The sequence below is a fragment of the Bicyclus anynana genome, chromosome 23, assembly GCF_947172395.1.
Source record: "Bicyclus anynana chromosome 23, ilBicAnyn1.1, whole genome shotgun sequence".
Lineage (NCBI taxonomy): Eukaryota > Metazoa > Arthropoda > Insecta > Lepidoptera > Nymphalidae > Bicyclus > Bicyclus anynana.
In genome coordinates, this window is record NC_069105.1 from 11,318,831 (window position 1) to 11,346,477 (window position 27,647).

General features: G+C 33.8%; 1 protein-coding gene across 1 annotated transcript; it reads right to left on the reverse strand.

Moving 5' to 3' along the window:
- LOC112051490 (hemicentin-1) lies at window positions 1-27,645 on the reverse strand. The gene is made up of 25 exons (XM_052888791.1): window positions 27,333-27,645; window positions 26,347-26,594; window positions 25,010-25,135; window positions 19,940-20,035; window positions 18,791-18,931; window positions 17,113-17,275; window positions 16,426-16,613; window positions 16,210-16,279; window positions 15,952-16,103; window positions 15,711-15,870; window positions 15,368-15,622; window positions 15,200-15,272; window positions 14,503-14,699; window positions 12,788-12,962; window positions 12,106-12,200; window positions 11,079-11,238; window positions 10,598-10,719; window positions 9,299-9,436; window positions 7,979-8,116; window positions 6,722-6,840; window positions 5,139-5,372; window positions 3,803-3,962; window positions 2,013-2,710; window positions 1,467-1,628; window positions 1-513 (listed from the first exon to the last, which is right to left on the reverse strand). Exons 1-25 carry the CDS (start codon window positions 27,559-27,561, stop codon window positions 298-300), a joined length of 4,515 nt encoding a protein of 1,504 aa, XP_052744751.1. The 5' UTR covers window positions 27,562-27,645; the 3' UTR covers window positions 1-297.
- Window positions 27,646-27,647: the final 2 nt, after the last annotated feature.

A 27,647-nucleotide genomic window follows, 5' to 3' on the forward strand; every position in this document is an offset into this window, starting at 1 on the left:
TTAAATAAGTAGTTTGAAGAGTGGATAGACGTTGGGTCCCAAGGTCCAAAGGTACTTTATCAGTGACCCGACACAGAAAAGCGGCGGCATTATATGTATTGTAGGAAGCCGCTCAGGATGTTGGAATTGGAAGGCCCAACAAAAGGTGTTTGTCCTATGGTCGTCCATTGGGTTATATGAATGATGATGATGATTATGATGATGATGATGATGATGATGATGGTAATGAAAATAGTAATTACGTGAAACTTTTGTAAAATAAATAAAGCTTATCCAAACATTTCGCTAGACAATGAATCATTTAAAACATTGGTAACCATAGTAGTCGAAGGCTTCTTCAAAGTCCTTTAATTTGCAGCAGTAGATGAAACCTTTGTCAAGGTCTCGCCAATGCTCGTACATCATCCAAGGTATTGTGTTGCAGATATCCTCGCATAGGATGTAAGATAATGCAGTAGACAACGTTAAGTTAGGAACGTTGACGTGGATCACCGCTAATTGACCTTGAACCACCTGTTAAGAGATATAAAAGTTTTAAAGAAGCTCATTTTTTAAAAGCTTTTATTTAACTTGCAATGTACGTAGGATGTTACGGTGGATTCTGTAAGCTCAATTTTGATGTAGATATCTTCAACCGATTGTGCTGAAATTTTGTATACAAGTTAAGATTGAATGACAATGCACGATATATTATATGACGTTATTCTAAATACAATATGGAAGACCACCCAAGATGGCGGAATAGTTATTTTTAATGTACTTCTACAATATGGGTATTAAATGAAAGGGCTTATCTATATCTATACTGATATTATATAGAGGTAGTTTGTAAGTTTGTAACAATTCTTTGTAAGGGGTAATCTTCGGAACTACTGATCCGATTTTTAAAATTCTTTCACCAGTAGAATGCTGCGTTATCAGAAAGTGCTATATTTAATCTGATAATGATGATTAAATGATAATGAGGAGAAAAAGCTTTTTTTTAAAAAGTTTTTTTACTTATAATTTATTTACCCAACTGTGGGAGAAACGACATATTTCAATTCAGGCATCATTATTTTTTAACAGCGTATGCCCGTGACTTCGTCTGTGTTTAATTGTTTATGGTGGAATTCATTTTTTTCAGATATCTTTTTTCAGTAGGTACGTCTAATCTTAATGAATCAAAGTCGATTTAATTCAAATTAACTTAATCTACCTAGGAAAACTGAGTGAATCCGTTCAGTAGATCCAAAGAATAACGTGATCATACAGACAGATAAACAAACATTCAAAATGTTTTTTTGTGTTCTGTTCCTCTTTTTTGATCTCTCGTTTTTCTTATAATTTTATTCAATGTACCTACAGATTGACGATTTCTTTTTTTTTATCATTGTAGATACCCTTAGGGTAGACATGTATGGAATATTAGATTGATTGATTTATAGATGAATTTAAATAAATTTTACAACACTGCACATATTTACCCTCCATATGTACTGAGGTACTTGCAGTTTCTGGTTCAACTTGTCCTTTAAATATATCGCTGGAATTTCGTGTTTTACAGATGTAGCACCTGTCCACATTTTAACTGTACCATTTGTATTTATGGCATACATTCTAACACGACGTTCAACTTCATCCCAATTCTGAAAACAATAATTCAATAAGGTTAAGACGATTAATAGCTTCTGGCTCTTTGAATTTTCAAATCAACTATCTGATATCCGGGACTATGTTTATTTGTGACATTTAATAAACCAGGGCAACTCATCTTAGAGGGTGAATTTTCGAAAACTATTTCATAGCGGATTCATATGTCATAATGTCAATGCGTGCAAATTTCAAAGCGATTCACAAATTTGACTTGTGACGATAAACATTATGCTATTAGTATAAGTCAAAATTTATTAACTACGATATTATCTGTACCATTTTAACGGTGAATAATTAAGTTATAGCATCTACTCTATTCTATTTCGTTTTATTACACGCAGACGTTGAAAATTGTAAAGGAACTCGGATATACATACTTCTGATCCGCAACTGCTCCATTGAGGTACAACATTTAAATTGTGATATGTTGCCACTTGAGCTACTCCTGGAAGCACATCTTTTGGGTTCACTAATTGTCTTCGCTTGAAGCAACACTTTTCATCACTTTTTAACGATTTGCCAATATACGATGATATTGGATCGATTTGATTTCTGCAATCATAAATATCTTCGTATTCCAATGTCAGATAGCTGCTTCTAGTGTATTCAGCTTTATGTTTTGGTGTCATATTTGCAATAGACTTATGGATATCGTGTTCTACATACAATGGTGTCTTCGTAATGTTGTCAAAGCAAACTCTATATACAGGCATAAAGGACCCGCCTACGTCGAAACCAACAGCCATTAGCGTAGTATCGCTTCCCCGACAGGGTCGATTAAAATTTTTCGCTAGTGGCACTATGCTCTTATTGCAAGTGATTTCAGAAGCTGACACTGCTTTTCCTTCTAAGTAAAACATTGAATCACCTACACAATACGTTATCATGCGGTCACCATAATTTTCATTTTTATACGATATATAGGAGTCAGGACAGAAAAATGTGAAATTTCTGTGCTTCAACATTTGTAAAGATCCATTAGATACTGGAAAAACTGGCCAACTTCGTTTATTATTTCCCATTGTCAATATGGGTTGTCGTGAAGTAAAATCGTCTTCCAAACTCATAAGGCACGCTAAGAAAATAAACAGAAAATATGATGTTTCAAAGAAGTGGTTCTATAAATCGCGAAGTGAAAAAATGACAATATGTTTACCTGTATACTATTATTTTATAGAAGAAAGATTTGTTTGTTTGTTTGTATGTATTGAATAGGCTCCAAAACTACTGAACCAATTTGAAAAATTATTTCATTGTTGGGAAGATAGTCTACTATATTTGTGAGTGTTGTATTTTCAAAGAAATCAGGGATCTTTCCTGAAAGGCATAGGATAATTAGGGTAGGGGTAAGGGTAGGGGTAGGAGCATTGCGCGATATCAATTCTCAATTGTAGTTGGCTATGACGGAAAGCTGGAGTCATCCTATAAGAATTCCGTTTTTGCACTCGGACGCTCGAAGTCTTAATAGTTTTTTTTTTGTTCTATTGCTTTTAGGTTTTTGAGTCACTGGATTCTAGTAATTTCGTTGATATTAATTCACTGTTCTCGACATACAAATAAAGTTAACCTTCAAAGTCAAGAAGTATGACTGAAAAACTATTATTATTTTATTTGTTTACTTATTATCAAAGTATATGATAATTTGTCATAAACAATAAGCTCTTGGTTTACAGGTGCAATTACTTCTAGAACAAAGATGAAATCGCTCTTTATTTATAAAATATAATCAGAATCTATATCATCATTTTCATCATTCTCAACCCATATTCGGCACACTGCTGAGCTCGAGTCTCCTCTCAAAATGACAGGTGTTAGGTTAGGCCAATAGTCCATCGCGCTGGGTCATGACGGATTGTGGCGGACAGTGCGGATTGACAGACTTCACACGTGCGCACGACGACACGCAGAGAATTAAGAAAATTCTCTGGTATGCAGATTTCCTCACTTTTTCTTCACCGTTTGAGACACGTGTTATTTAATTTTTTTTTAATGCACACAACTGAAAAGTTGGAAATGCATGCCCCGAACCGTATTCGAACCTACACCTCCGGAATTGGAGGCACTAGGCTATCTTGAAGAAGAACCTATTATAATAAAAGAATACATATAATATAATACATGTAAGAACCAATATAGTAATAAAATAATTCATCAAATAAAGATTTACCTTCTTCAACAATTTCAAAATACCGTTTGATAGTACCAAATACATTGGACACAGAGCACATAATGTTTTTCCAATTATAAATATTATTATTGTTCATTAAAATCGAATACCGACTTGTGGTTATACCCTCTATTCTATGGATTTTCCTATACCATACAGTCTGAAATAAATATTTTAATGATAAAACCTTTTTATAATTTAATCTATAGTGAGTTACACTACATCAACATACATCATTAGCCATAGAGTAGATTAACACTTCATTAGCCATGTCTACCAGTTGTTCTCGAGCGTCATATTGAATCGTCACGATTTTGGGTAAATCTAGCCTCCCGGACAAGCCGGTTTCCGAAAAGATTTTAATACCATAGACCACATTCATACGCTCAGGTTATACAAAAGACCGAAGAACACAACCAGCCACTTTGGTTAGCGTTTGTGGACTATGATCAAGCCTTAGATTAGGTGGACACCCGGGCTGTGCGGAAATCTGTCTTTGTAGAGATGCCAAATTGACTACAGATACATTCAAGTGTTGGAGTGTTTGTAAGAAAACGCTACTACGAGTATGTCAGTCTGTATTCAGGATCAGACTACGAGTTCAATCTAATTATGCAGCGAGGAGTGTGACAAGGAGATATAATCTCCCCGAAGCTATTTACCGCTGCATTGGAAGATATCTTTAAGTTTCTGGGCTGGTACGGATTTGGCATCTATATAGATAGCGAGTACATCACTCACAGCGATATGCCGACGATCTGGTCATTATGGCAGAGACTTTGGATGACCTTAGTACCATGTTCAATGACTTCACCAGAGTTTCTCTTCAAGTGGCCTAAAACTGAACACGAGTAAGACGAAGATCATGTGTAATACTCATGTAACGCTCCACACAGTTATTGTTGAGGACTGTGCGCTCGGAATTGTAGTCGAGTATATATACCTAGGATACATAGTTCAGTTATGTAGGTCCAATTTCGAGAAAGAGGTGAACACTGAACAGTCGAATACTTGTGGTTGGCTAGGCAGCGTTCGGGAAATTTCGTACGTCCTCAATTCCTGAGTGACTGAAGACGAAAGTTTTCGATCAGAGCGTGTTATCGCTGATGACTTCCGGATCCGAGGCTTGTGCGCTAACTGTGGCGTTTCTCTGCGTTATAGAATCAGAAATGAGAAGATCCACAAAAGAACCAAAGTCACTGACATAGATCAGCGAGTCGTGAAGCTGAACTTGCAATGGGCAGGGAACATAGTTCGAAGAGCCGATGGACGATGAGGAATAATGCCAGACAGTGCTTAATTTTAATTGTTAACCAACAGTTCTTGAAAAACTCACTTTAGGTGGTGGATCTCCAGTAGCACTGCAATCCAATTGTGCTTCTGCTCCTTCCTCAAAAGTAATTTGTATAGTGTTTCCTCCAGTGACAAATTTCGCTTCAGTTCCAAGTAAAATTCTTTTATGATATGAATAAGAGTACTTTGATTTACTTATTCGGCATATGTAATGACCGACATCTGCCTTCGTCACGTTTATTAGTGTTAGTTCACCAGTCCTGAGCAGATGTCCATCCTATATTCGTAACATAAATAGAAAATATTATCAAGAGAAAAAGTTAGTGCGTTTGTGTAGTTGTCTCTGAATTTACTGAACCGATTTTAAAAATCGTTTTACCAAATTTACCAATAGAAAGCTACATCTTTAGCTACAACTTACGCTATATTTTATCCATAATCCATTTGACTACGCAGGTGAAACCGCGGTGTATCTGTTAGTTCATAATATAAATGTGATGCTGTCAAATGGAGACCGAGCGTATGACAGTGGGATATATGAGTAGGTAAATTGATAACCTTTCAACTTTCGGAAAATTGTATGGCTTCGGTAGAGCAATGCACCATTAGTGCGTTGCATAGCGAAAAATGGGCCTTATTAGAAAGCTCAAAGTCACTCAATGGGCGATGGAGCGAGCTATGCTTGGAGTTTCTCTGCATGATCGAATCAGGAATGAGGAGACATAGCTCAGCGAGTCGTGAACCTGGATGGGTAGGCCATAGTTCGAAGAGCCGATGAAAGACGTACCGCCAAGCGATTTAGCGTTCCGGTTCGACGTCGTGTAGAAACCGAAAGGGGTGTGGTTTTCATCCTACTCCTAACAAGTTAGACTCCGATTCCATCTTAGATTGCGTCATCGCTTACCATCAGGTGAGAGTGTAGTCAAGGGCTAACTAGTAAATAAAAAAAAAATTTGAATGACATGCCATAAAATTATGCCGTCAAATTTCTGACCTCTGTAGTGCTTCCGCATAGGTATTAAGATCCCGTAGTAGTGGCTCCATGACTAAGGTATTCGATCATTTTGCTTTGGCTATCCCAGAAAAGGGATTGCCTTAAGTTTTTAGGAGTCTTTAGGAGTTGGAGATAACAATATCTTCCAAGTCATGGACTGTTGTTTTATTTTAGGATCGTATTGATGAAGCCAGGTTTCATCCAAAGTTATGAATCGAGCCAAAAAGCAGTCAGTATCTTGTAGCAATAAATCTAAACAGCTTTGTGTAATTCTTAGTTTGAAACTTTTTTAACTCCCAAATAGTCGTTTAATGTTATGAACACTCATTTTAAAATTATTAAATATTTTTTTGACAATACGAGCCATGATGGTCTATTTATATATTTTAACTGTTTCATGACGTTACGTTAACAAATCCTTTACAAAACGGAGAATTTGACTAAAATATTCAATTAGTTTGACGTCACAAAATGGATAACAGCGTTTTTGACGGTTGGAAAATTTGTAAAAATACATGATTTTTGAATTAAGTTTTATGAGAAATCCTTAACTTTTATTAATTCATATTTATACGAAATTCATATTGTTTATAATAAATTTGATATGAGTAAATCATAAGCTAACTTCTTACCTTAAACCATCGAACTAAATCACCTTCACTTAACTCTGTTCCGCAAGGTATATTATGTGTTCCGTTTCCTTCTAGAAGATACGTTGTATCAGTGGCATAATCGTCTCTCGGTGGATATGCTGTAAGATTAGTTTGAATACCTTTTGATATTGTTTAGGATTTATGATAAAATTATTAACTGGAACTGGTCACTAGAAATGCATAGTTATCCCTTTAAAGAGTGACGGTAGGGATTAATAACTATCAAATTGCATTTGGGTATACAGGGCAAAAATTTACCGATTTCGAAAAAAAGCCTTTTCTCTGTTTTTTTTTAGAAATGTGGGCTACTAGCTTCATAGTGTATTAAAGAGAACAAAAAATAACATAAAAATTGAACCATTTTTGAAGCATGATTCTAAAAATTTTAAAATGTTTTCTGTATCCTATGACTAAAAAGTATTTAAAAAAAATTCCTAGTCTCTTTATCAGCATAGTAATTTAAAAACAGTTTTGCTTTATTACCTATCCAACGAGGTATTAAAAATTAAATATGTTGAAATATGGCTGAGCCATGATAGCCCACTGGGCTATCATGGCTCTCTAGAGGTCATATCCACTGGGATATGACCTCTGCATCCGATTCCGGAGGGTGTGGGTCCGAATCCGGTCCGGGGCATGCACCTCCGACTTTGCAGTTGTGTACATTTTAAGAAATTAAATATCACGACCGTGTCTCAAACGGTGAAGGAAAAACATCGTGAGGAAACCTGCATACCAGAGAATTTTCTTAATTCTCTGCGTGTGTTGGGCCAGCGTGGTAGACTATTGGCCTAACCCCTCTCATTCTGAGAGAAGACTCGAGCTTAACAGTGAGCCGAATATGGGTTGATAATAAATGGATTTAAACGGGAATAAGTTAAAAGTCGTAATTATTAAAACAAATTAAATAATTTATCAAGTAATTTTTAAAATGCTTTTTTGCTTAAATGGATTGCCACGTATTTCGTTTATGGGGTGATAGGAATAATCATTAACTATCAAATTGCTTTCGGGTAGATCGGGCAAAGATGTACTCATTTCGAAAAATAAATATTTTGTTTGGTGTTAATGGGTGGATTGGTAGTGAAGGACCAATCCAAGGCTCAGCAAAGTGGTGAGTTACAGATGGGCTAAGGATGGTAGGTAATGAGTAGGGTTAGGGAAGAAGTAAGTGCACATTTAAGTCATAGAGATGCTTAACCGGATCCTCTAGCTTATAATAAATAATGAACTTACGATGAACATTCACTTCGTATTCGATAGTATCGTTGCCGCCTGTGTTTTCCGCTTTGCAACTATAGGTACCTCCGGATTTCGAGCTGACGTTCTTTACTACAAGTGTATAATCGTTTTTAATTTCATAGCTCCCGCCATCTAGACAGATATAAATTGTGTTAGAATAGTTAGTGTGCAATATGTAATTTGGTGGTTACAAATGGTTCTGGATCTCAGATTCTGGAAAAGTTAGGAGCCTGATATTTGGGTAAATGATATTTCAAAGTGTTAGCTTCGTTATGACTATACAAAATACACAATTTGTAAAACTTTTCTCGATAGTTTATTTTTTTGAAAAATACATGTTTTGCTCATTTTGCTTTCAATCTCAGGAAAAAAGGCGCTTCGAATTTTATTCATATCGAACCGACGCGCTGCGCGCTCTTAAACTGCTTTACTGTTTCAGCGTGAGGCTTCGGATCACGAGGTTCTAGGTTCGAGTTCCATGTCGGGCCGTGAAATTCTGAGCATTTCTTTCTTCTAAGAAAGGACGCGTTCGTTGTCGACCAAAGTATGAAAATGATGCCCAGGCCGCAAATTTATAAAAAAGGTGCACTTTTTAAGCAATTAACCTGAATTAAAAATAATAATGAAAATATTTAAAAAAATAAAAATTCCGACTTCCGAACTTGATTTGTCCAGTACATTCGGAGAAAACAGACGGACATTAAAATGTGCGCGAGTGATATTATACGGGTTCCGTTTTAGTACTACGTACGTTTGGAACCCTAATAGGGATAATGACAGTTTTTTAAATTGTATAAAAATTAAGAGTATGCCAATAGTAAAGCAATTTTGTTAAAGTAACAAGATATCTGCGATAATTACTTTCGGAGCTACAGGGATTTAAAGAGTAAGATTTGCGGCATTGCCACGGATCCCTGAAAAACGCACTATACAAAATGGTACGAATTAATGACGTCGTAGGTACGTTATGATCGTTAGATTTGTATGGGCGTTCAAACAAAATTACTAATATCTTTGTTATTTGTGCGTTTAAATTTATAGTTTAAATATTAAAAAATGTCTCATTTGATGTAAGGAAGCTAAAACTGAATTTTCATCTAATTACGATAAAAGATTTTCAATAGATTTTGAAATTTTATAATCTTGTTTATTTTGTAAATATCCAGACAATCTTAGCTTTTTATGTATAAATTAGTTAACATTGACCTTATTTACCCGAATGTATCATAATAAAAATCAATATATTCAAACCTAGTCATCATCCCCATTATAGCTATAAATTTTTATTTTTGTATTTATTTTGAAACATTGTACCTGTAATAGTAATACCATTATATATCCATCTTACAGTTGGTTTTGGGCTACCCCATACTATGCATTGTAATTGAAATCGCGCATCTCCTTCCACAACATCTATGGTGTTTTGTAACAGTTTTAATATAGAAACTGGCACTGAAAATGAACAATTATGTATTTCTTTGATAAGTTAGAACAATAATATGGACAAAAAAAGTACCTTTACTACAGCCTTTCTTGATGAATACTGTTTACCAACAAATAAATTAGAAATGAAGGTAGAAAACGCATGTCATTTCATAACTTATTTATTTAAAATTATGTATGGTATTTATAAAATGTTATGTAAAATACATTAAACATATTTAATTGATCTAAGCTTATTAATCAAATTTATTTTCATTAATTAGAGAACAAGTTAATTATATTTATTAACAGGTGTTAAATAACTAGTGATTTATACCCTCATTTCTAATTTGTTTGTTGGTAAACAGTACTCATCAAGAAAGTCTAGTATGGATACGACGCGCCATGATTTGAAGAGAAAACACAACAATTATAATGGTCTATGATCCAGATACAGAATCTACGAAACCATGAGCTAGATCAAAGACAATCTAAATTAAATAAAATAAAATCGAGCATATAAAATAAGCTACAATTTGACATAATCGTATTAGAAGTATTTAATAGTACAGATATAAGTGCGGTAAGTTGAAAATTACAGCCGAGGCTATTAGGCAGTTGTATGGTATAAAGCACAATACCAAAATAGTATCATGACTACTGACCTGCAAGTTGTCGATGCTACCAAAATGGTATCATAAATATTGACCTGCAATTTGTCCTTAGTACCAAAATGGTATCATGATATTCGTCTTAAAGTCGAATATTGCCCTCTCATTTGTTTCTAAGGTAAAGTTGTATATTTTATCTCACTTCTCCGTTAAATTTGCCATTATAAAATTCACAGGCAAAGTATTCGATCAACAGCGAATTAAAAAAAAAATCTCTCGCAGCCTGTGGGCCATGAAATTGCGTGACGTCGCTGAGTCATTATTATCTATACTAATATTATAAAGTATGTTTGTTTGATTGAACGCGCTAATCTCAGGAATTACTTGTCTGATTTGAAAAATTCTTTCAGTGTTAGTTAGCCCATTTACCGAGGAAGGCTATAGGCTATATATAAATGCCGGATTGAAATCGCGCGGCGTGCTAGTGTGTTATAAGTCGTGTTGAAAATTAAAAATAAAGTGTACGTATATGAATGAGGGAGTAATAAATTATCCTAATATGACTGTAATAACTAAGTACCTGGAACGTTAACTGTGTATGTTAATGTTTGACTACTATAATTGTTATCTGCCCTGCAGAAGTATTGCCCCTCATCATTAGATTGGATGTTTTCTAATATTACGTTATTATTTTCGTCACACCTGAAACAAATATCTTAACGTTATTAAAAAGTAAGTTTTATTTTAATACCTCCATGGTAAATCAACGACCATGGAGTTAATAAAAAAAATTAACTGGCTCAATATAAAATCATTAACAATTAATTAAAATAAAGTTTAAACACTATAACCCGACTACGTAAAAAGGGGTCTACAAAGAACGAAACAAGAAAATATTTCAGACTGAAATAGAGAAATGAATAGGAACAAAAATGGTCACGGTAGAACCTCACACAACCTCACTAACTTTACCCCTTAATACTAATGAAAATATGTGAACGACAGAATTAATAGCCTCGTAACAAAACTTAAAAAAAAAGAATGTAAAAGCATTTTATTACTCGACTCTTATAGGTGTTACAGGTATATTATTCACAATAGGAGACCTCCACCACACCACTTTCGGCTTTGGATTACCATTTGCGCGGCATGACAAGATCAGTGTGCTTCGCAGGTCGGCGTCGAAGGTGGTCTTATATGGAATATCAATTTTGACTGGCTCTGAAAATATAATTTTAATTTCTTTATCAACAAGCTAGCGGCGAATCGGGAATATCCCTTCTAACATTGGTAAAATTGCACTATGAGATTGTGTACTTAGTTGTAGATACATTTGTAAAATGGTGATATACAAAAAAAATAATCCCTGGCTGAGTTTCTTGGGGGCTCTTATCGGCCCAAGGAGGAACAATCGTAACCATTTTTAATTTTTAGACCAGTTATTATCACCATTATCTGTTAATATTATTACCTGTTTCGAAAGTGCTTGTAAAGTAAGCTTAATTGAAATTAATGAATTTTGACTTGAATTAGCATATTTTAGTCCGGTCTATTTAGACATTCGAAGTTACCTAAATTCCCGCCAAGCTGAATATCGGTAAGATTGTTTAAAATATCACTAAAAATAAAATCTGAAAGTTCCCCATCTTTCTCCTGTAAGGAAAAAAATTTATTCAAGGTCAAAGGTCAAAAAAATTAGTTTTTCGAGATTTTCAGCAAAACGGTAAGTCTTATCATAAAAATACCTTGAATAAAAATTGTAGATCATAAAATTATCTACAAAAATTTATTAATTCTTTTTTTCTAAGAGCCACTGTTTTTGAGATATAACGATTTAAAAAGTTGTAAAATTTGTAATCGTCATAATATGAACACGTTTCCACGCCACCTATGAAGTAGTTACTTAGCGCGTTTTAGTTTTACGTGGTTTCCGTAGGCCTATTCTGTTCTTTTCACTAAACCTTTTCTATCTTTGAGCGTATCATATATAAGCATGCGAAAATAAAAATAAAAATGAAAATTTACATCGATTTCCAAGCGGATGAAGTAGCGGGCGTCCGGTATTTTTAATTAAAAATTTTATCTTACCATAGAATTCAACAGTTACGTTTCTACGTTCTGTTCCCAAAGAGTTTGAGGCTTCACAGACATAACTTCCAGAGTCTTTAATAGAACCTGTGAAACTATTTTTTTCTTATTAAAGGAGAACCGGCAAAAATGTATGGGAGCCTGCCTAAATACCAATTACAACATGCGATATATCATTGGATAGGTATTAACAAAAGTTAAAGTACATAAAAAATATGTACTTTAACTTTTAAAAAAGTTGTGAAAAAAGTTATGGCAAACCATCTATAGGCTCCTGCCTCTGTCAAAAATATAAAATCAAGGTTGTTGTTCATACAAACTGCATCATCTATAGAATCAAGGTTTCATTGTGTTAAAATTATGCGTGTCTCCTCTCAGAGTGAGAGAGGTGATGTTGGCCCTTGAGGTTTGGCAGACTTTACACACAAAGAGAGTAAAGAAAATTCTCAGATAAGCAGGTTTCTACAAAATATTTTTCCTTCAGCGTTTTAGACACGTGTTATTTATGTTTTTAAATGCATTTAACTGAAAAGTTAACGGTGCATGCACTAAACTGAACTCGTAGCACGCCCTCTGGTATTGAAGGCAGAGGTCATATACACTGGGCTATCACTACTCTTTTTCAGGTGATTACGTATCAATACAATGATTGGATTAACATGTTAAAAAAACTGCTACGTACCTTAAGGCATGGTCTCGGTATATTTTATATTTTTCATCATCTTTTATTTCTTTATCCCCTACGAGCCATCGAACTTTAGGAATTGGCGAACCGTCGACCAAACACGAAAGTTTAACTTTTGTGCCATTTTTAGCATCATATGTCCTTCTTGGTTTCACTTCCACCGTCGGTCGATCTGAAATTAAGTTAACCTTATAACGCGTTCAAACATAGTCTCCGTGTACACGGTAGACATTTTAACGGATACGACAAAAAACTATACTTTGTTCACACACCGTATCCAAATCAAATCAAAAATAATTTATTTCAAGTAGGCTCAGTTTACAAGCACTTTTGACACGTCAGTTGACTATTTGTAAAGATTCTACCACCGGTTCGGAAGGCAGGTTCTGCTGAGAAAATACCGGCAAGAAACTCAACAGTTGCTCTTTTGAAAAAGTCATACAGTATTATAATTTACAATTGATACCAATTACAATTTCTTATAGTTTTATTTCCTGTGTGAAGGTGGAAGCTGATCCAATGGCCTCCAAGCGCTTTTATTTTTAAGGAACTCATCAATGTTGTAGTAACCTCGACTAAGTAAATGTTTTTTAACACATTGCTTAAAGCTATGCATTGGCAGGTCCATCACAGTCTTGGGAATCTTGTTATAGAAGAGATTATTCGTCATTACTGGATACGATGTTCACAAGCAAATTTGCAGTATACTGCCGCTATTCTACCAGTGTGGCCGTTTTACGGTAAAATGTACGGAAACATCTCATACGCCATCGATGAAAAAAAAAGTATACGATAAAACGGGCCAGTGAAACGGAGACCATGTGTAAATGGCTGTAAGAGTGCTTTCCCACTATGTCAGTACAGTAAAATTTACCGTTGGACGACTGTCGAGATAACGACTTTTATCCGATACCGATATTTACTGTTGAATGACAATCGTGGCTAGGTGTTCCCATTGGATCTGACATTATCGGTTCTGTATTCCCCCTGCGTTGCTGTCTAGGTTTTTACGGTGTCGATTTACTGTCCCGGTTTACCGTGACCATGTTTTACTGTGTCGGTTTTCTGCCTCTGTTTATCGTGACAACCTTTTACCTTTTTACGATTGTCATTGTTTATGTTCACATAAAGTGAACAGCGTGCTAGCTGTTCACTTTATGTGAACTTTCTCGATAATCTATCGTCACGGTAAAAAAGATGTCGTGCGCTATAGTTATTCGAACCGTCCTTTATGTGAACACGTCCATGTTAATACACAAGCCACGCCACTTTAAACTGCACGGTAAACTGTCGGCCCGACATAATGAAAACGTAGCCAGTTGTATAATAAAGCCTGTGATAAGAAAGTTTGCTGTTTTATAATTCTATTAACATCAACAAAACGAGGTGGCTTTATGTATAATAATTATTTATTGACGACTTAAGACGAAACTTCTTAACAAGTAATAAGAACGCACTAAGTAAGAACAGAATCAGTAACGAACAAATCGAACTAAACAAGTACAAGAATTTTTCAAAGCAAAGTGGACCTAGTCAATGCTATTTAAAGTTTACTTTATTTTGGAATATAACTAAGGTTTTAATCTTCAATGTTTATAAATATGGCCGTATAAGCATAAAGTGAAAGATTAAATTTTCGTCTTAATAATTGTCTTTTTTCTTATCTTTTTCAGATCCAACAATTTGAAATTAATAAAATATATTGTACTTACATTGAACATTCAGTTCCATAGAGTGGGTATCATTTCCTAAATCATTTACAGCCTTGCATTTATATGTGCCAACTTTTTCTTGTGTAACACGATTAATGTGAATGGTTTGAGTGGTTTCATTTAAATTGCTAAATTTTCCTTGAAAATTACGATCAAATGACCATGAAATGGCTGGTTTAGGTTTACCCTTTATAATCCTGAAAATTTTAATCCATCACATTTATCTTAACTACACATATAGGTAATATTTAAGATTTCGTACAAAAAACACAATTATGGTGCATTTTATGTTTCAGCAATGTTCAGTTCAGGTTATTTATGTGATATAAATTTAATATTAAAAAAAAATCACCAGATTCATCATCATCATTATCATATCATCCAATGGACGTAAACTGCAGGATATAGGCCGTTTGTAGGGACTACAAACATCACGATCCTGAGCCGCCTGCATCCAAAAAATCCTGGCGTCGTCGATGTTGATATCATCAGTCCACCTGGTGGGGGGTCGACCAACACTGCGTTTTCTAATGCGGGGTTGCCATACCAGCACTTTGGGACCCTAACGTCTATCGGCTCTTCGAACTATGTGCCCGCTCATTGCCACTTTAGCTTCTCGTTGAGTCGGTAACTTTGGTTCTTCAACGGATCCTCATTATAAAAATGTCAGACTTAAATTATTAAATTTTATGATTACCTGCATATTATATCCACACTTGAATCCTTATCTTTTGTATAGTTACGAATATTTTTGTCAATTTTTGGTATTTCTAGAAAAAAAGTGTTTTGCTTAAAGTCTAAAATGCCTGTTTTATAATTGTATTTTAATAAATAGTTTTTAAAAAACTTATTGAAAATACTGTACCTGCATCGGTTACAACAACATTGAATTCATACTCTACATTTTTTTCTCCATTAGTGACTTTCACGTAATATTTTCCACCAAGTTTTGGTTTCGCATTTTTAATTTTGAAAACAGAATTGTCGGAAGAAGTTTTGATTTCTATGTTCTCAATATTAATAATTTCTTTACCACCTTGATACCAGTTAATAGTTGCTGGTGGTATTGCATCAATTTTCAAACTTAGTTCAACGGATTTGCCGTAAATTACAGCGACATCTAATAAATGAGAAAGAATATATATTAGGTACTTATGTATATTATATGACTCAAATAAAATTTTCAAATTTAATAATACACTAATAACCTTTTGGATATTCTATGACAATAAATTTATTTTTTGTTATAACTGTAACATTGTCTGCGTCGATTATAAAATTTTTGGCTTTACAGGTAAATATAGTACTTTCAATTACATTATCTATGTGAAGAGTACTTATATACTCGCCTAGAGCTATTGTACTTATCTGGAAGAAACAAAAACATATTTTTAAAATCTTTATAATACTTTTGTACTTTATGATATATTTTTCAAGAATATACAGTACCGAGGAATTCATAGTGTTATTGTATTTATCTTCCCACGTAACAAGTGGCTGAGGATATCCATAAACCTTACATTTGAGTTCTAAAGGCTCGTCCAATTTTACGAACACTTTTTTTGCCCCCAAAATTGTCACTTTCGCTGGCTTTTTTGTTACTGAAAGAAAAGTCAAATAAAAAAGCTCAAAATAAACTAAAATTATTTAAAAATATTATATAATTATTATGTTATTTAATGCTATAAATATAATTAAATAAGTTACCTCTTTCATATTCTATTGTTGTTGGAGATACTCTTGTTATTAATTCTTTTGATTCTGTTAATCCTTTTACCTAAAATATAATCATGTCGTAATCTTTATGGCCTTTACAACTTACAGTTTATTCGATTAAGTGTTATTCTTATTTCATTGACGCTTTAGTTCTATTATCTACTTTCCACTCAGTTATTATTCAAATTATATTAATTGTTACCTTACCGCAATTTTAAACGTCTGGTGAGGTGCAGAAAATTTTGTTTCTGTGATATACAGCTGGCGATCGGAGTCTATTAATTTAAGAGGTAATTCTACAATAAACTCATCGTCAATGTCCCATAGTTCAACATTTTTTAGAGTAACATCTCGTTCTTTATTATCTAGTTCTATAGCCAAATAAGATTTGATGTCTGAAATAAACAGAACCATAATATTAATTTGTTATTCGTGAAATCTTTTTTTATCATTGTTAGTCTTATCATCTTAGTATTTGCGAAAACTTGATTTTGAATGTCAAATATTCGGACCTCCTTTTTAGAAAGATTTATAGCTAGACAAATTCGTTGGCGACAGTACCATTGGTATGCATTTTGACACCAATGGGGACGTATGACTGTCCGGGTTGGAAAACGTGCGCGCAGGACAGTGGCCATATATCATATGCATATGTGCATCAGTCGTGGGCAGTCGCTATTGACATCCACTCGTATTAAATGACCTCGTGAAAACGCACTAACTACTACTAATATCACTGATATTTCATGACAACCTATGTTCAGCTCACTGTCGAGCATGAGTGTCCTCTTAGAATGAGAGGGGACTCATGTTAAACCTTAGTCCACCACGCTGGCGTCGTCACTGATATTTATTAGAAACAAAATATTATAGCAGGTAATAACTATATTTTACCTTGAACAGGTTTCCTATATGTCTCGTCTAAACAATGTGGCTTATCAGAAGAAAAGCCGTACTGGAAACTTATAGATGTTGAAGCTGTTATTAGGACTGTGACATCATGACAATTGGGTATACTTATGCTATATTTACCCACTTCATCTTTTAATTTCACGATCTGAATAAAACATAGAGATATCATAAATTATATTAATACTATAAAGACAAAACATTTGATTTGACACTTCACATTTTGACCGATTAGATAAATATTTCTCCAAAACTACTTTATCAGGGAATAACCTCAGATTTTTATCTCCATTCTGAGGGACTAACATGTAGGTTATCATTTTATCCCAGTCTTCTTACGGGAATGGGAACTACGCGGGTAAACCAGCGGAGAAAACTAAAAGCAAATTCCCTCGGTACTTCCCACGCCACTCTTACAGTTAAACATAATTTCTTTGGTATACTGAACTATATCAATGTTTAAATAAGATTCGACAGTGCGTATTGTAGGGGTAGTGGCAATTGTTATTATCTAGAAATTCCTTACTTTTGTGTTAAAAATATTTTGATAGTTTTAATCTATACATATAATAAATCTGTATATAGGTCAAGCTAGTACATGAAATATATTTCCAAAATAACTACACGGTGATTAGTGATCGATACTGATGCCAAAAATGCAATCAGTACAATTTTTGTTTGTCTGTATGTTCGTTATAGAAACAAAAACTCCTCGACGTATTTTAACGAAACTTGCTACAGTTATCCTTCACACTCCTAGGCAAGTTAATGTATACTTTTCATCACGCTACGATCAAACTACCAGATATCTATAAAATTGACAATGTAAATAGTTTCAAGAGTAAGGTTTCTAAAATGCTTATGGATAAATGTTTCTATAACTTAAATGAGTATTTAAATTACAAATTTTAATGATATTCTTTTTTTTTTTGACGTATGATAAATATTTTGACATAATTTTAATTGACTTTTTAACATTTAAGTGGTAATAATTACTTGTCTTTGCACTAAATTTAACATGGTTTAATAATTTTGACAGTATATATTATGACTATTATTTTATTTTATCTGTCACAGTAGTTTTCAGTTACATTTGTCATAATCATTGAATCTTAAAATGTTAAATTGTATAAGCTATTACATATGTTTTCTTTTTTATTTGTTTGCTTTTGAATTAGGATTATACATAGTCTATTTAAATTTTTCATACACCAAATTATTATGGTAGAAAGTATCAGGGTCTTATTATATTTAAGTAATCTTTGTAAACCTGCTTTCTGATGAATAAATAAATTATTATTATTATTAATAGGAGCAGAGCAATGAAGAGCATTTTTACAGCGGTACTTCTGTAAGTCCAACCTCCAACTTTTCAGTTGTGTGCATTTTAAGAAATTAAATGTCACGTGTCTCAATCGGTGAAGGAAAACATCGTGAGGAAACCTGCACACTAGAGAATTTCTTAATTCTCTGCGTGTGAAGTCTGCCAATCCGCATTGGGCCAGCGTGGTGGACTATTGGCCTAACCCCTCTCATTCTGAGAGGAGACTCGAGCTCAGCAGTGAGCTGTATATGGGTTGTTAACGACGACTTCTGTAAGGGCTGGATTAAAGAGGTTTAAGGACGAAGTACGAATAAAGACGAATAACTATAAATTACGTACTGTTGTGTTCTGGGATGATACTAATTGTTGAACCTCCACTGGTGTACCGTCTGGTCCGGTCACATTGATGTCGTCATCAACTATAGGCTTTGGTGCCGATAGAGCTATAACGATTTCCCACAGCTTGCTGTCCACTGTAAACTGAAATATGTTTTATTTTTATTTATTTTACATTCATAGAATTATTATTACTACCCTAGCCCAGTGGATATGACCCCTGCTTCCAATTTCGGAGGGTGTGTGTTCGAATCATCGAAATGTCAGGCTTTATTTTGATAACCTGCCGATACACACTCTTTTTTTTCACCCCCATAGCTTCGCGCCCCATAAAGTAATAAAGTACATTAATTAACTCCCAGTGATAACTGCGAGCCGTGATAGCCCAGTGGATATGACCTCTGCCGCCGATTCCGGACGGTATGGGTTCGAATCCAGTCAGGGGCATGTACCTCCAACTTTTCAGTTGTGTGCATTTTAAGAAATTAGGTATCACGTGTCTCAGACGGTGAAGGAAAACATCGTGAGGAAACCTGCATATCAGAGAATTTTCTTAATTCTCTGCGTGTGTGAAGTCTGTCAATCCGCAATGGGCCAGCGTGGTGGACTATTGGCCTATCCCTTCTCATTCTGAGAGGAGACTCGAGCACAGCAGTGAACCGAATATGGGTTGATAACGACGAATTATTATTTGTCCAAATTTCGTCTCCATTTTGTTACTACTGACGACTGATCGCAGATCGCAGAGAAAAAAAGTTTTAGATCTTACAATAATCGCAGTTCTTGTAATGATTTCAAAGTCCAAAGGAGTTAAAATGCAGTTGATCCTGGCGTATTTCTACCATTTTGCATTACAACATGAATTAGTGCAAAATGTTGTTCTATGTTGGTTAAAATCGTTATCATTAAAATGTTAGACCAACCAGAAAGTCAGACAGACGAACATAAGTATGAAACAGGTTATAAAGAAATATTGGCTGATAATGAAAGCGGTGGCTATCGTAAATATAAAATATCATAGTTTACTAGGTAAAACGTAAATTACATATAACTCTGAAACTCAGGGTCTAGCGTATTTATGCCAAAATACTAAATTAGAATTGAATATTATGAAGAAAATGTGTATCTTTAAGAAAACATAATTAAACTTACACTGTGTTTATTTCCACACTCGGCGTCATTCTTGAAACATTTCCGTAGAAGGGTAGTTCTTTTATTTCTTAAATTTACTAAAATATATTCAATTATCTGAAAAATAAATTAAATTTTAAAGGAATAGTTTCTCATTCTCATTTATTTATTAACTGATATCTATCCTTTTTTCTTTATTTCAAAAGGTCCCTATTTTAATAATTATCCTTATTTTTATAATTATCACAAAAAATAGAATTAAGTATATCATCCAAATTAGGATGTATTTTTGCACTCAGTTTCTTTGACTTTTTCAGTGTGCATTTAAAATCACACTCAGAATGTCATTTCAAATGTCATATCAATGTTGGAAGATGAACTGAACAGTGCACACAAGACAATTGATGACCTTCAGTCACAATTACAACAATTTGAAACACAAAATACGAACAATCTTTATAATGAACTGCTTGCCTCTTCCACATCAGTCCCGGCGCCAATGCTTTGCATTGATCTGACTTGTGACAGCCCATGTGCAACCAAAACTTTGGCTATGCCCCAATCTAGGTATAATTTATTTAATAGCCACAATAAAATTAAAAAATACATTAAAATTAAAAAATTTATGAAAAAGACTCAAAAACTAATTAAATTTCATAGTACAAATAAAAAAAACCTGGCTTTAAGAAAGGAACGGTCACTATTAATTAAAAAAGTAAACACTTACTGTTCTTTACTTGAAAATTCCAGGGAAAAATATGAAAATGAAACTCAAAGTTTACAGCATGAACTAAATCAGATGGAAAATAACTTGCAGGAAATAACTGCTAAATATGAGTTGTCTCAAAGTCAGATCCATGATCAAATCATAGTGGCTGAAGAGTTGTTAGCCTTAGGTACATACAATATGGCCCGTTTTGAGTCATTAAGTAACAAATGCCAATGTTCAAATCAGGTACCTTCGGTTACTCAGGACTGTAGTAGTGTTTTATCTAATTCTGGATATATTGACTTGAGCCAAAATGTGCAATGTAATAATAATGTTATTCCAATTCCTTCAACCTCAGATAAAAATTTAAGTTCACATAGTTTTAATTTGCCAAAAAAGGCTCAAAAAAAGACTCTAATAATTTCTGATAAGTTAGGTAAGGATTTTGGCTCCATTATGAGCCAATACCTAAACCATTCAGTGACTAATAAATGTTTTCCAGGGGCTAGTTTTAATTATTTAATAAATAGCATAAGTACAGAAAATGTAGTTGGCTACTCAAATGTAATTTTGATGTTAGGGAACAGTTTGAAAATTAAAAGGCATCAAATCATAAAATGTGTTGAAAAGCTTTTGGTATTACATAGTAGAACCAAATGTAAATTTACATTATGTGCCTTTCCATACTTTAAGTCAAATGCTAAAGAAAATAAGCATATCCATAACTTGAATCTTATGTTATACAACTTGACATACCATCACAGCGATGCATTTTTTTATTTTGACATGAATAAGTTTATCTCATCTTATTCGTTGACTAAAGATAATTTATATCTGCCAAAAAAATGTAAGCAGCATGTTGCCTCTCTGTTGGCTTACAACTTAAATGAGTCAGTTACAAGTATTGTAACACAGTCTATTGACATTAATATGACATGTAATAATAGTAGTTATGTTTCTATTCTATCTATTGACCAGAGTACGAATGATAGTACTGTCTCAATTGTTAATTGTAATTTAACCGATCCAGTTACAAGTATTGTAACGCAGTCTTCTGACATTTTTACAACCTGTACTAATAGTACAAATATTTCTATACCTGACTGAAGTACCAATCCTGGTACTGTTACAATTGAAAATTTTTTAAACTAGAAGATACGACAACGGAGATGCACTGTAACATTAACCTTGTACACCAAAACATACAGAGCATCAACGGCAAGGAATTAGAAGTTGAACTATTTGTAGAAAAATTCAATATACACATTTTATGTATTACGGAGCATTGGCTCACTAACTCACAGCTGTCAGTTCTTAATATTAATAATTATTCATTGTCAAGTGTGTTCTTCAGAAGGGCTGGTCATGGTGGCTCCTTAATTTTCTTACATAATAACTTAAAATGTAAGGATAGAAAAGATATAGTTAGTCTTTCTGTGGAATGCATTGTTGAACTTTCTTGTGTGGAGTTGGAACAAATTATTATAGTATGCGTGTACCGACCCCCTCCTGCTGACTTTGATCAATTTGAAGAGGTAATGGAAGATGTAATGAGGCGATTGTGCACATCTTCCAAACAAATACTGATTTGCGGCGATTTTAATGTTGATATTCTAACAGAAAACACAAAATCTATTAGATTTCTTAACTTATTCAAATGTTTTGATTTGACGCATGCTTTTAACGAACCTACTAGGATAACCGCAACTTCAGGTACCTGTCTAGATAATATATTTTATAATTGTGTGCTTGAGAAAAAGAAGATAATAAATAAATTAAGCTCTGATCATAGTGGTCAAATAATTACTATCTTAAATAATAAACCCAATAGCAATCAATGGGTAAAGTGTAGGCCAATATCTGAAAGTAAATTAAAGCGATTTAAAAACACAATTATTTCTAAAATTCCAAGTCTTGCATTTGAAAATAATCATCCAGACATGCTCTTTGGTACACTTTTCAAGTCAATAGACAGAGAGTTTAGTAAAATTTTTAACTTTAAACGCATTAATGCTAGCCAAAAATTAAAGTTTAGCGAATGGGCTACTGTAGGCATCTATAAAAGTAGAGATAAATTGTACGAGTTGTACGAGGAAAAACAATATAATCAAACGCGAACTTATTTAGATTACGTAAAAAGTTACTCAAAAATTTTTAAACGTGTTTGTATTCTTGCGAAATCGTTACACATCAAACAGAAAATAATCGAGTCTGAGAACAAGATACAAACCACCTGGAACATAATTAATAGAGAATCAGGAAAAATCAAACCGCGGGATATGAGTTTTGAATTAATTGTCAATGACAAAAAGGTAAACACTGATATCGAGGTTGTTAATGCCTTTGAAGATTTTTTCCAAAATGTTCCTATCTTGTTAACTGATTCACTAGATTCGTCTGCTACGGAAGCCCAGAGACTATTAAGAGGCAATGTTAAAGAGTGCAACGTTCTTTTTGAATTTCACCACATAACTGTATCAGACATTAAAAGATCTTTCAATTTATTAAAATTAAAAAGAACCGGAGATCTGTGGGGCATGTCAGTGAAAGTAATATCTAATATAATTGATATCATTGCTCCCCACTTAGCTATTATTTTTAATGAATGTGTGGACTTAGGTATTTTTCCGAACCTAATGAAGCATGGCAAATTGATACCACTTTTTAAATCAGGAGACAAATCAGATCTTAATAATTATAGACCGATTACAATATTGCCAACACTTAGCAAGGTCTTTGAAAAAATCATATTAAATCAACTTTTATGTCATTTTAATTTAAATAACTTGCTTCATCCTGAACAGTATGGTTTTACAAAAGGTCGCAATACAACTGATGCAGGGGCTAAACTTTTAAAACATATTTATGAAGCATGGGAAGGTTCTAAGAATGCTATTGGTGTGTTCTGTGATCTGTCCAAGGCGTTCGATTGTGTTGACCATAACACGCTTCTACTCAAGTTAAGCCACTATGGCATCAAAAGTGTTGCACTCGATCTCATTGCCTCTTATCTCAGTGATAGAACACAGAAGGTATGCATAAATGATATAAAGTCGCACGGTTCCACTACCATAATGGGCGTCCCACAGGGTTCAATTCTGGGTCCTTTTCTATTTTTAGTGTACATAAACGATTTACCATACCATGTCAGCGGCATATGTGAGATTGTACTGTTTGCTGATGATACATCCTTAATTTTTAAGTCCGACAGAAATAAAGATAACTCTGACGACGTAAACAGTGCCATATCGCATGTGTCGCATTGGTTTACTGCAAATAATCTACTTTTGAATGCTAAGAAAACAAAATGTATTGAGTTTTCATTGCCAAATGTTATAAAACTAGATAAGTCTATAATGATCGATGGTGAAACACTAGAAATGGAGAATTCCACAGTTTTCCTGGGAGTGACCTTGGATTGTAAACTTCAGTGGGGTGCTCATATAGAAAAACTGTCTGGTAAACTTAGCTCAGCGGCATTTGCCGTGAGAAAAATAAGACAGTTTACTGATGTCGATACAGCTAGGCTTGTTTATTTTGCGTACTTTCACAGCGTAATGTCTTACGGTATTTTATTGTGGGGCAAGGCTGCCGATATACAATCTATATTTGTACTTCAAAAAAGAGCAATTCGAGCAATATATCAATTTAAATCACGCGAGTCCCTTCGTCAAAAGTTTAAAGAAATAGGTATACTAACAGTAGCCTGTCAATATATATATAACTGTATAATATATGTAAGACAAAATATTAATTTGTACAAACGAAAAGGAGATCTAAACCCACGTCTTACTAGACACGGGCATAAGTTAGTTATTTCTGCATATCGTCTCCAAAGAGTAAAAAAATCTTTTGTAGGTTTGGGTGTACTCTTCTATAATAAGATCCCCAAGACTGTGATGGACCTGCCAATGCATAGCTTTAAGCAATGTGTTAAAAAACATTTACTTAGTCGAGGGTACTACAACATTGATGAGTTCCTTAATGATAAAAATGCTTGGAGGCCGTTGGATCAGCTTCCACCTTCACACAGGAAGTAAAACTATAACAAATGTAAACAGTAATTGTTATCAATTGTAAATTATAATACTGTATGACTTTTTCAAAAGAGCAACTGTTGAGTTTCTTGCCGGTATCTTCTCAGCAGGACCTGCCTTCCGAACCGGTGGTAGAATCTTTACAAATAGTCAACTGACGTGTCAAAAGTGCTTGTAAACTGAGCCTACTTGAAATAAATGATTTTTGATTTGATTTTGATTTGATTTTCTTTCACTGTGTCATCACCAACTGTGGTTTTGTCCACCGAACATTGACAGCGTTAGCTATAGCGTTCTATGTTCTGTAATTTCGACTCACTAAAAGTTCTCAAAAATAGCTTTTACCTTGCTTATCTCTTGTTTTTTAATATGAAACACCTGTCCTGAAGTAGCTGTAGCTAGATTGTTGTATACATATCTCTGCTTTTCCACTATGCCTGTTTCACATTGGCCGGTCAGAAGGAAAGTCACCTGTAACAATAATACTGATGATGAAATATACGGCAAGATGAAAAGATCTAAAAAAACATCGCAAAACTGCATCGTGTGTTTCATCAAATGAAGGAACCTCAGAGAATATTAAATATATATTTTTTTTAGAATTTAGAAAAATATCAAAATTTTTAATATATAAAGTACATAGGTTAACTTTTTACTTGATGATTTTCGTAAAACCTTGAAACTCTCAAATTTGGAAGCTATTAAGTTAATTTTTTTTATAATTTTTAACTTAATAGCTTCCAAGTTATTCAAGACAATAGACTATTCAAGATTGGTTCAAACTGCTAGGATTTCCTAGGAATTGTATAAAATTCCGATATAACGAAATGTATGAAACGAACGCTTCCAGTAAAGAAAATAAACAAATCAACATGATTTGTTCATTTTCCTTACCTTAACCTTAAAACTTTTCAGTTGTGCCAAAGTATATTTAAGATTGGCAAACTATTCTGTAACTATCCAATTGATCATTTATTTCTCAAGTGTGATAATTTTACGTCTGCACTAAGAAAATGTACGTAGGTATGATTTAAATTTTTCTATAGTGGTACTTTGTGGATAGTGGCCGGTATAGAACTACTATTTTGGGTTCTGTCTATAGATTGCCACCGTTTTATTTTATTTTTTTGTTCTATTATGTTATTTGTTTTGTACTCTTCTTTACTATTAATAAGTCTTGTTGCCAACTCCTTAATTGTGTATGTACGATCTTTCTATGGAAACTTAATTGGCTTGAGTGTTTCTTAAATGTGTAAATTATTGTTTTTATGTTAATGCTGTTTGTTTCATAAATAAATGAAAAAAAAAAACTACTGTACTAGAGTCGGTTTACCCTTAATGTCTTAAATGTATTACAATTCCGATTGCTATTTAGGAGCCTTAATATTTTATAAAATTACAATTTCAGGTAACATCATTCGGAACCCTCTTCACGCGAGTTTAACTCGGACTTGTCGAAGTTACAACTTCGTGCTTTGGATAACAAGTTAGTCGTCGGCTCCATCATACCATAGTCATAGAACATTATAACCCCTAAGCCCGCTCATCCATACTAAAGCAGCGTGGTGGGTCTTAGCTCCAAATCTCCTCTCCTATGACGAGGCATGAGTCATAAGGTCTTCAAATGAACCTAATGTTAAATTTAAAGGAAGATTGAAAAAAGGGTATAAATTCACAAATACCTGAATAGATTTTTCCAGTGCCAAACTCTTTACATAGTTATATTTCTTATAATCCAGGGCGTCTGCGTCGGTGAAGACATACAAATATGAGTGCGGTTTGCTCGTATTTAGTCCAAGTTCGATCCCTGTCATGGACATTTCTGGACAATCATCACCACCAAATACCTTTATTTTATGTAAAGCTTCTTTGAATAAGTCACGCCTATTTGTTTTCACTCGTAAAGTTGCAGATTCTACATTCCAACCCGCTGTTAAAAACATAATAATACTATTGTTATTAACACACTAAAAAAAATAGTGTAATTTTGTAATCACAGACAATTTTATTCTGATTTACTGTAACGGAAAAGTGTTTCTTAGTAAACTAACTAACTCCGAAACTTGTATAATGAACTTCATCATAATCATCATCACCATCATCACCATCATCATCATCATCATCATCATCATCTACGTTATCATTAACAACATCATCATCATCATCATCATCATCATGATCATCCATCATCATCATCATTATTATAAGCCGATTTACGTCCACTGCTGGACATAGGTCTCTAGTATAGCCTTCCAAACATCACGGTTTTGAGCCGCATTCAGCGGCTGCAGAGCTCTAAGTAAATGACCAACCCGCATGACCAGCATGGTCATTCATGGCCATTTCCTTGTATGAATTATTATTGTCACTACCAGATAATAGAACTATACAATTTGCAAATAAATAAATTGAATTGGATTCAATTGCATGTATACGAGCCAAAATAAAAACTAAGTGTATCTATTATATTATTATTTTTTGAAATGATTTCTCAATATAAATGGAAAACTTCGCTGGCCTAATGTCAACAACTAGATAAGTTTAATTTTTAGTAATATGTAAAGCTGTTTGTTTTCCGTAATAAAAAAGAAAATAATAATAATTTCATTTGAAATTGAATTGGATTGGATAACTTTTCAGAGCTGAGTGATATGAAAGAATTACTTACTCTTAGGATCATTGAAAGTCACGATAATGAACTCATCTATTAGTGATATATTGGAGTTAAGTACAGCGTTGAAAACATCGTCAGTTCTTCTCTTAACTTCTTCAATGTCTTCATTCATGGAATAGGTGTTATCGATTACAAACGTCAAGCTAACTTTGGTTTCTTCTCCACTTACATTACTTAAAAGAACTAAGAACACTATTAAAACAGATATCTTTTTAATGATCATTGTATCGAAAATACACCACTTAACGCTACGAAGTATTACTTAATGACTGATTGTATTGGCATCATTCCCGAATCTGATTTATTTTT